Source organism: Mus pahari, chromosome 18, assembly GCF_900095145.1.
Source record: "Mus pahari chromosome 18, PAHARI_EIJ_v1.1, whole genome shotgun sequence".
NCBI classification, from domain to species: Eukaryota; Metazoa; Chordata; class Mammalia; order Rodentia; family Muridae; genus Mus; species Mus pahari.
The window spans coordinates 24158285-24168198 of NC_034607.1; the positions used below are offsets into that span (position 1 = coordinate 24158285).

The 9914-nt window shown below is 51.4% G+C and overlaps 2 protein-coding genes and 1 pseudogene across 3 annotated transcripts in view; all 3 read right to left on the reverse strand.

The window, feature by feature from the left end:
- Positions 1-3941, reverse strand: part of Slc25a41 (solute carrier family 25 member 41) — an 8949-nt gene extending 5008 nt beyond the window's left edge. The window contains exons 1-4 of the mRNA XM_021218173.1: positions 3861-3941; positions 2311-2466; positions 782-934; positions 589-696 (exon numbers count right to left, since the gene is read on the reverse strand). Of these exons, the coding sequence (XP_021073832.1) occupies positions 589-696; positions 782-934; positions 2311-2466; positions 3861-3878 (435 nt within the window). The 5' untranslated portion in view covers positions 3879-3941. The remainder of the gene's footprint in view (positions 1-588; positions 697-781; positions 935-2310; positions 2467-3860) is intronic.
- Positions 3942-5757: 1816 nt separating this feature from the next.
- Slc25a23 (solute carrier family 25 member 23) overlaps positions 5758-9914 on the reverse strand; it is a 16434-nt gene continuing 12277 nt past the window's right edge. The window contains exons 9-10 of the mRNA XM_021217494.2: positions 9221-9371; positions 5758-7691 (exon numbers count right to left, since the gene is read on the reverse strand). Coding sequence (XP_021073153.1) covers positions 7507-7691; positions 9221-9371 — 336 coding nt within the window. The 3' untranslated portion in view covers positions 5758-7506. The remainder of the gene's footprint in view (positions 7692-9220; positions 9372-9914) is intronic.
- LOC110335382 lies at positions 5760-6458 on the reverse strand (annotated as a pseudogene). The gene has a single exon (XR_002381162.2). The product of XR_002381162.2 is annotated as an uncharacterized LOC110335382 (transcript).

Genomic DNA, 9914 nt, shown 5'->3' on the forward strand with positions numbered 1-9914 from the left:
GGGGGAGGAGGGGGGAAGACCAAGAAGGAGGGAGAAGAGAATGAGAAGAGAAGGAAGGGGTCGGGTGAGTTGAGGAACAAAGAAGGGAGGAGGGAAAGGAATGGGGGCTAAAAGATGGCCTCCATGAACACCAGACATGCACATGGTGCACAGACATACATGCAGGCAAAGTATCCATACATATAAAATAAACAGAATAATAAAAGAAAGCAAGGCTGAGCAGTGGCGGCCCATGGTTTTAATCCCAGCACTCTGGAGGCTGAGGCAGGCAGATATCTTTGAGAGCCAGGACAGCCTGGTCTACAGAGTGAGTTCCAGGACAGCCAGGGCTACACAGAAAAACCCAGTCTTGGGGAAACACAAAACAAAATAACAACCCCTCCGTCCCCCCAAAAAAGAAGCGCAGAAGGGTGGAGGAAGGTGAGAAGAGAGCAAGGAGCAAGGAAGGGGAGAGAAGAGAGAAGAGGGGAAGGGAGGAGGAAGAGGATGGAGGGATGTAAAAGATGGGAGAGGAAGGAGGGGAGCAGAACAAGGAGGAGGTAAGGGGGTGCCCCGGAACCAGCCCCCTCCCCCGTGCTTCTGCCTTACCTCCATGGGGTTGATGAGTGTCTGGGAGATGGCCACAGCCAGGGAGCCTGCGACGACCCGTTCCTGGAAGAGCTGGGATGAGTGCACGCCGTAGAAGAAATTCTTAGACTGCAGGGGGAGTGGGTGTGAGAGAATCGCCTGCCCCTGTGCGTCTGGGGCGGGTGGAGGGGTGTTTTGAACTCTCGGGGCTCACCTGCTCACAGACAGAGAACTTGATAGCGTACTCCGGAGCGACCTTGAGCACGTTGATGCCATTGCCCCGCCAGAGGGAGCGGACGCCGCCCTCCTGGACCAGGCTCCGCAGTCCACTCAACAGGTTCCTGAAGTTGCTCTTGGAGGAGTACACCTGGAGAGAAAGAGGGGCAAGCAGTCCTGAGAGCCCGCCAAGTGTCCTTCCTTAAGCCCCTTACCAAAGTGGGTTTCTAGGCGGGGGCTCCACTTCTGCCCACGCCCCCAGACGCACACTGAGGGAGTCTAGGCTCCACCCCTGAGCCATCCCTTTTATTTTGTATTTTGACACAAGGTCTTCTCTCTAAAATTGTCTGAGCTGGCCTTGAAGTGGAGATCCTCCTGCTTCCGTCTCTGGAATAGCTAACATCACAGGCTTGTGCCACTAGGTAGATCCATTTATTTAGTCTTCACATTTCTTTAAATGCCTCCATTGTAAGCCAGGTCTGTGATCTCATCTATTTGGTATATTGAATCAGGAACATTGTAGTTCAAGTTCTTTCTGAGCTATCTGGGCTACTTACTGAGACGCCTGGAAATGAAATTTGACAGGAGGGCGGCTGGTGGGACAGTTAGAGCACTGGGCTGGTGGCTGGGAAGATAGCTCAGGGTGCAATAACACCTCTAGCAGAGGAACCTTGTCTGTTCCCAGCTCTCACGTCGTGGCTCACAACCACCCATAACTCCGGTTCTAGGAGGACCCAGCGCCCTCTGCTGACACCCAGCAGCACTACATGTACACAGTGCACAGGTACACAGTCAAACTCAACCAGAGAAAATAAAAATAAAGTTTTCAAAAGAAAAGAGGTCTGGGAACGTTGCTTAGCAGTGAATGCTTATGTGGTATGCGTGAAGCCTTGCGGTCCCTCTTCTTCCACCCCCAGCAAGCATCTCCCAGCAAGACTCCACCCATGACCCGCATATCTTTAAATCTTTCTACCTAGTCTTATGTTAGCCTCTGTGCCTGGAATTCTCTAAACCTAGTCCCAACTTGACTCTATTTTCTGTCCCCATCTTCCACAACTTCAGCCTCAGCAACAACTTTTTTTTTTTTTGATTTTTTGAGACAGGGTTTCTCTGTATAGCCCTGGCTGTCCTGGAGCTCACTTTGTAGACCAGGCTAGCCTTGAACTCAGAAATCTGCCTGCCTCTGCTTCCCGAGTGCTGGGATTAAAGGCGTGCGCCACCACGCCCGACTAGCAACAACTTTAAAAAAAAATTATTTATTTTATGTATATGAGTACACCATTGCTCTCTTCTGACACACCAGAAGAGGGCATCAGATCCCATTGCAGATGGTTGTGAGCCACCATGTGATTACTAGGACTTGAGCTCAGGACCTCTGGAAGAGCAGTCAGTGCTCTTAAGCACTGAGCCGTCTCTCCAGCCCAGCAGCAAGTTTTTGAGAGCTCTACGTCTAGCTCCAGTCCATTCTGAGTTCCATCAACTCCGTCTTTACTGTCCTCACGGAGGGTCCCAGCCCCGTGGACAAACCTGCATGTACACCCTGGCTCTGTCCAGAGGTGCTGTCCCTGTGCGAGACACTGCCCCAGCCATGGCTCCAGACAGCAGAAACTTCCACAGGGCCCCCTTGTTTTCCTCTTCCAAGACATCCACAGGGACCATCAGCTGCTCTCCTGTGTCCAGAACCTGCAAGAACAGTCGCTACTTGGCCACACTCAGTCCTAAAGGAGATCGCTTCCTCTGGAGCCCTAAAGGAGCTGTTTCTGTTTGCTGCCTCAGTGTGGACAATTCTTTGGAGGGAGTCATTAGGTGGTTTTGGTTTTTTGTTTGTTTTGTGGCAGGGTCTCACTTTGTAGCTCTGGCTGTCCTGGGACACAGTGTATAGCAGGCTGGCTTTTAATTCACAGTGCTCTGCCTGCCTCTGTCTCCTAAGTGTTGGGATTAAAGGCATACACCACTACCACCCAGCTGATTTCTGACCTTCTTAATGATTTACTTTTTGTTTGTGTGTGAAGGTACCCAAGAGGACCAGAAAAAGACACTGGATTCAATGCATCTGGAGTTGCAGATGGTTGTGGGCCAGCATGTGGGTGCTGGGAACTGAGTTCTTATCCTCTGTGAGAGCTCTTAACCATTCCAGTCTGTTTTCTCATCTTTGTGCGTGTGAGAGTGAGAGAGTGCATGCATGTGAGTATGTGCTACTGTGTGTATGTGAGTGTGTGTGTAAGTGTGTGTGTAGTGATATGTGTGACTCTGTGTGTCAGAGAGAGTGCATGCATGTGAGTGGGACTGTGTATGAGAGATTACGCGCATGTTTGTAGTGGCATGTGTCTCTTGTGTGTGAGTGTGTATAGGCCAGAAGTTGATGTCCAGGGTCATCCTGGACCACTCTCTACCTTATATGATGAGGCAGAGTTCCTCATTTGAGCCCAGAGACTCAGCAGTTGATCTGGTCTAGACAACCAGCTTGTTCCCCCATCTCTGTCTCACCTCTGTGCTGTTGGGGTTACAGGTGGCTGTCAGGCTTGCCCAGCATTTACACAGGTTCTAGGGTCCTGAAGTCTGGCCTTATGCTTTGGAGTGTCAGGCACTTCATCTCCTTAGCCCCAGCCTCCCTCTCTCCTCCCCCTTCCCCTTTTAAGACAGGGTCTCAAGTAGCCCATACTGGTCTCTAACTCACTAAACGGTCAAGGATGACCTTGAAATTTTGATGCCCTGCCTGCAGCTTCCAAGTGCTGGGATAACAGGTGTGAACCACCACATGGTCTCAGTGTAGGTTGTTCTACTCTGCCTGGAGGGAGGTGCTCCGTATCTTATGGGCCTCAAAGCTTTTTCCCTTTGGTCCAGCCTGTGCCACCTCACTCCCCAGACTTACCTGCTACGATGGAGGATGCTCAGGGCTGTTCTCACCCATATGTCCAAACATACTCACACATGTGTGTACACCCTGGGTTCCGGGCTTCAGATGGTGGTAGGGTAGGGTGGAGAGGGGTCGGGGTAGGGCAGGGTAGAGCTTTCCTAAATAAGGCCTTGACCCTCTCAAGCAAGGTCTGAACCTTCAAACGAGGATGCTGAATTACCTCGAGATGGACTCCCATAGCTGCTGAAAGATTAGGGTCCCAGTCTCAGCGTCCTCTGGGGCATCTATCTGGCTCCCAGCTGAAAGTGGCTGGTTATCCAGCCTTGCGATTTAGGGGCAAGGGGAGGATGAGGTCACAAAAGTGCTTGTGAGCTCACAAGCATGATGGTAGGCAGTGTGGCTGACCCTGTCTTCCCATAGCTCCACATCCTAGCTCCCACAGCTCAGGAAGAGCCAGTGTGGTCCTCCGAATGGTACCTAACCAATAGTTATTCATTTGCTTTGTTTTGAAAGAGGGTGGCATGTAGCCCAGGCTGGTCTCAAACTCACCAAGTAGGTAAGGATGAATTTGAATTCCTGGTCCTTCTGCCTCCGGCTCCCAAGGCAGGAAGCAGAATGGAGTTAGTGCTGAACAGAGACAGAACTTTGGTGTAGACAGATGGAGAGTTCCAGAGATGAGTGGTGGGGATAGCTGCAGAGCCCAGCAGATGAGCTCCACGCTGCCACATCTGCATACAATGAAAATGTTTTTTAAAAATTCTTTCTTTTCTTTTCTTTCCTTTTTTTTTTTTTTTTTTTTTTTTTAAGTAGGGATCAGTGGGACCAGGTCTCATGTAGCCCAGGATGACCTTGAGAAAGACTCTGAATTCCGAATCCTGACTTTACCAGTTCTGTAGCACCTCACCCAGATTTAAAGCTCCCCCCTCCGTGTGTGTGTGCGTGTGTGTGTGTGTGTGTGTGTGCGCGCGCGCACACGCGCATGCACGCGCATTTACATGTGTTTTAATTGGGGTTGGAGAGATGGTTCAGTTGTTGAGTGCCTATTGCTTGCAGAGGACCTGGGCTGAGTTCCCAGGACCCATGTCGGGTGGCTTGCACTGTTAACTCCAGATCAGAGTTATCTAGCAGTCTCATGAACATACCACACAGAGACATGAAACATAAATGTGGTGTGTGTGTGTGTGTGTGTGTGTGTGTGTATGTATGTACTGTGGTGCATGTGTGGAGATCTGAAGACAGTTTGGTGGAGTCAGCTCCATCCTTCTTCCACTTGTATGTAGATTCCAGGGATCTGATTGAGGTGGTCAGGCTTGGGTGGCAAGCACTTTACCCAGTGTGTGTGCATGTGTGTATGTGTGCGTGTGTGTGTGTGTGTGTGTATGCACACAGGCACCGTGTGAGTGCAATGTCCTCTGAGGCCAGGAAGGGAACATTGGAGCTGCCATGTTGATTGTTGAGACTGCAACTCGGGGCCCCTGCAGGAGCAGTATGGGCTCTTAGCCAGTGAGCCAGCTCTCCAGCCCCTTTTCTCTTTATAAATGGAGTGGAAACTGAGGCGCCAATCTCTTAGAGAAGAAGAAAGAGGAGGAGATAGGGTAGAGGGAGCAATGGAGGGTCAGAAGAAGGGAGGAAGAAAGTAGAGGAGGAGGAGGGGACAGAAGGAAAACAAGAAAGCAGGGGACAAGGGAGGGAGAGAGGGAGGATGGGGTAGGCATGGAGATAAAGGCAGGGAGGGAGGGTAAGGAAGATACAGGAGAGAGGGTGAAGGTAGAGAGGAGGGATAAAGGAAGTGTGTGTGTGTGTGTGTGAGAGAGAGGGAGAGAGAGAGAGGGAGAGAGGGGGAGAGGGAGAGAGACCCATGTCTCCTCTCCTTAGGAGTATGTCAGTGTTGTCACACACACACATACAACACACATGTACACCTGTTCATACTTTTCTAAAAGTAATGAGGTCAGTGAGGTGGTTCAGTAGGGAAAGGCACTACACACCAAGCCTGGGTCTGATCCACAGGACCCACACTGGGAAGGAGAGGCCAGATCCCCACAAGTTTTCCTCTGCCTTCCATAGGCCCCTCCCTCAAACAAGTGGGTGTAATTTAAACAATTAAAAAGCAACAATAATAGCTTAGAAAATTTATTCTTTTTTCCTTGAAATGACACACATGGGCAGGGAGGTAGGACTTGGTGTAGGTTGGAGGGAGAGGTGGAAACCATGCCCCCCCAACATCCCAGTTTTCCTCTCAGTCCGTTGATGAGGTCCCCTAAAGACTGAGAGGTGGAACAGGGTACCCCAGGTCTAAGCTCAGAATCCAATATTGAAGTGTGGAGGGTATGGGAATGTGGTGGGAGCTAGGGGACTTTGTTCTCTGTCTGGTAGAAAAATAGACTCCGAGTCAGCTTGGGGATACCTAATTTGCATATTGGATGCTGGGTTTCAGGAAGGATGTTGTGTGTTGGTCCTCAATTGTGACTTTCTGAGGCCTGAGCAGGGCTGGCAGTGTGAGAGGCAGATGGTCCCCTTGGTGGTGTCCCTGACTTCCCCTGGTAGCTCCCAACCTATGAACAAGCAGATTTGACCCTCCCAGAGGGACCTGGGCTCTGGGAGTTACTAGCCTGGAAGGGGGGGCAGGGGAATGTGGAAGACATTGCAGAGAGTGGGGGACAGGGAGCAAAGTGATTTTGGGGGATGGTGGGAGGGGAAGTGTGTCCTAGCTGAGGTGCAATGCAGCGTTCGTATGTCCCATCCCTCACTGCCTGGTAGGGAGCCACTGGTCTGGGGTCTGAGCTTCTAGAAGACTCTTTGGATGGCATGCTTCCATGCAATGGGAATCAGTTCCAGGGTATGTCTGGGATATGAGATGCTGTCGCTGGGCTATTGGGATCTAGACTTCAGGAGTGACATTTGGGGTGTAGGAGCAAAGACCCTGGGATCTGGAGGTATTTGAGAGTTTGGCCTTCTATGAATGTAGTACAGAGAAGGGGCTGAAGGAATCTAGGATCTGGAATTTGGCAGCTGGGGTACGTGGGATCCACATGAGGGACCCTGGAACTCTCGCACCCATGCTTCCAGGAGACAGAATCCAGTGGATTGGGACTTGGGGGTCCAGTGTTGAGAGATTGAGGGTGGTGCTTGGAATGTAGACCTAGCAGTAAAAATGGGAGGATATGGAACTCCAAACTGAGGAAGATGTATTGGTTGGGGTATGGGACCTGTGATCCAGGGATCCAGGGACCCAGTGGCAGAGCCCAGGATCTTGGCTTTGCCTTGTCAGGACCCTGTGGCTGAGTTCTTGGCTCCTAGAATCCAGGGGCTGGGCTGTGAGGCAGGTGACAGGGAGCTCGGTAGCAAGTTTAGGGATCTCTGGTGCAGTGTGGCATTAGGGCACTGGGTCTGGTGCCTGAGGGCTCTGAGAGCTGGGCTATGGGGTACATGGATGAGTGCCCCCATGCTTGGGGCATTGGGGCCACCTGCTGATGCATAGTAAGGCCCAGCACCCAGCAGGGCAGGGAAAAGCAGGGTCCAGCTTTGGGGTGTAGATGCAGGATCAAGGGGCTTGGGGAGAAGGATTTGGGGCCAGGGTATGGATCAAGTGTCAGACTGCTGATATGCGGGGTTCAGTGGTTGGGGCTTCGAGGTCTGGTTGTGAAGTTGAGGATCAAGTCCTGGGATCCTGTGGCTCAAGTGTGGGGTGCAGTGGTACCATGGTCAGGACACAGGGCTAGGATCTGGGATTTAGGTACTGGGGTCCAGTGCCTTGGGGTATGGGATTAGCATCCACTGGTCAGGCCATCTGTGGTTGAAGATATCAGCGTAGGGGATGCCATGATGAAGATGAGGGAGTTTTAGGGGGACAGGCTCCCTGTCCCTCACCTGGATGTGACCCCCAGAGCCTGCTTCATGTTCTCGTAGACCACGTAGGAGATGCTCACAGCTGGAATGACCTTCATGAAGTTGGGGGCAATGCCCCGGTAGAGGCCCCATACACCCTCCTGGGACAGGATGTGTCGAAGCAGACCCACCATGGAGACCTGCGGGCCACCCTCAATGGAGGCTGGAGGTGGTTGGAAGCCTGGTTAAGACCAAAGCTTCCCCATCTCATTTTTCCCTCCTACTTCACCCTAGGGCTGAGCTGGGCAGCCATTTAAACAGAAGGCAGGAGGGTGTGACAGAGGAACAGTGGGACCTACCACAAGACTCAGGGTGTCTGTGGGCCTGGGAACTGTCAATCTTAGGGACTGCATTTGGGGATGAATGGAAACACCAGGTATGTACATGCGTGAGAATATGTACATGGGTCTGTGTATATTTGTCTCTCTGTGTGTGCATATGCACTGTGAGGCCCGAGCAGGGCTGGAAGTGTGAGAGGCAGATGGTGGTGTCCCTGACTTCCCCTGGTAGCTCCCAACCCATGAACAAGCAGATTCGGCCCTCCCAGAGGGACCTGGGTATGCATTGTGAGAGTATATATATATCTGTGTGTGCATGTGTGAGAGTGCATATCTGTGACTTGTGTGGACATGTGTGAGAGTGTGTCTGTTGTGTGAGACTGCATATGTGTATTTGTGTATAAGAGTGCATATGTGCAACTATATGAGAGTGCATGTGTATGTGTGTGAGAGAGGGTGCATAAATGTGTGCATGTATGAGTGTGTTGTGTGTCTTTGTGTGTACACATGCATGTGTGAAAGTTCATATGTACACGTGTGAGTTCATAAGTATGTCTGTGTAAGTGCATATGTGTTTCTGTGTGTAAGAGTACATACATGTGTCTGCATGTAAGAGTGCATGTGTGAGTACATGAGTGTCTGTGTGTGACAAGAGGTGAGAAATACCTCCTTCCTTAAAATTAATTCTCTCCTTCTCTTCAGGGTTAGCGTCTCCTTATCTTTCCATTCTCCATCCCAAAGCAGGCTGTTTGGAGGAGTCCTCTGTGCTACCTAATCTAAGCTGGGCTCCTACCTCTTCTAAATCACATCTGATCATGGAATGACGTATGTCGCCTTTGTCCTCATCCCCAGGAATGACAGGGCCACACAGTGAGATCTTGCCTAAAAACAACTATGATAATATGGTCAGACCTGCTGGCCATGCCTCTAACCCAAGCACTTGGGATATCTTTCTGAGTTCAAGGCCAGCCTAGGCTATACAGTGAGTTCCAGCCAGTCAGGGGTACCTAGTGGGACCCTGTCTCATAAAATAAATAAGGAAGGAAGGAAGAAAGGAAGGACCCAGCAAACTGTCCTCCTTTGACCTTGGCTAATGTTGTTCCAAGCAACCTCCACTCCCTTATTTTCTCTCAGTTTTGAATAACAGCTCAAGTTACTGGCAGCCCCAGAAGTGCCACAATGTTGTCTGTGGTACTTCCCTGTACTTCTGACGTGACTGAACTCTCAAGCTGTTAAGGTAAAAGCCTCCTTTTTCAGGGTCACTGATGGGTAAACTGAAGCCCAGACAAGAGGAAGGGTTAACAAGGCCACCCAAACCCACAAGGATCCTGGCTCTTCCTACACAGTTACATGAGAGCAGGTGGAACCCAAGCGGCTGGCTTTCCTACCCCAGCCTCCTGCCCGCACTTCTCACCTTGGGCCTGCATTCGGGTACGGACCAGTGCCAGAGGGTAACTGGCAATCTGGCCACAGGTGCTGGAGATGGTGCCACAGGCTAGGAGCACGAGAATGCCTGGGTTAGCTGATTCGTGACTGGACTGCTGAAGCCAGCGATTCTTCAGGGTCTAGAAGAGAAAGGAGCAGGTGGGTTCAGAGTTGCAGGCGGGAAGATCCTGATGTCGAAAGACTCTGCTGCCAGCTCTGTATACCACAGTTGCTGGTTCTAAAGTAGATGACGGTGGTTTGTCTTCCCCACTGGGCCAGTGCCACATCTCCCAGCCCTTCACTGGGGGATCCACACTGACCACGCCCCCAGTCCTCCACTGGGGGATTCTAGGTGGGCACTCCACACTGACCACGCCCCCAGCCCTTCACTGCGGGATTCTAGGTGGGCCCTCCATACCGGCCACGCCCTCAGCCCTCCACTGGGGGATTCTAGGTTGGGGGGGGGGGAGTGCTCTACCCATGAGCCAGGCTCTCAGCATCACCACTTGAGCTACGTCTCTTGCTTTTAAAACTTTCATTTTGGGGGCTGGTGAGATGGCTCAGCGGGTAAGAACACTGACTACTCTTCCGAAGATCATGAGTTCAAACAAATCCCAGCAAGCATATGGTGGCTCACAATCATCCGTAACAAGATCTGACTCCCTTTTCTGGAGTGTCTGAAG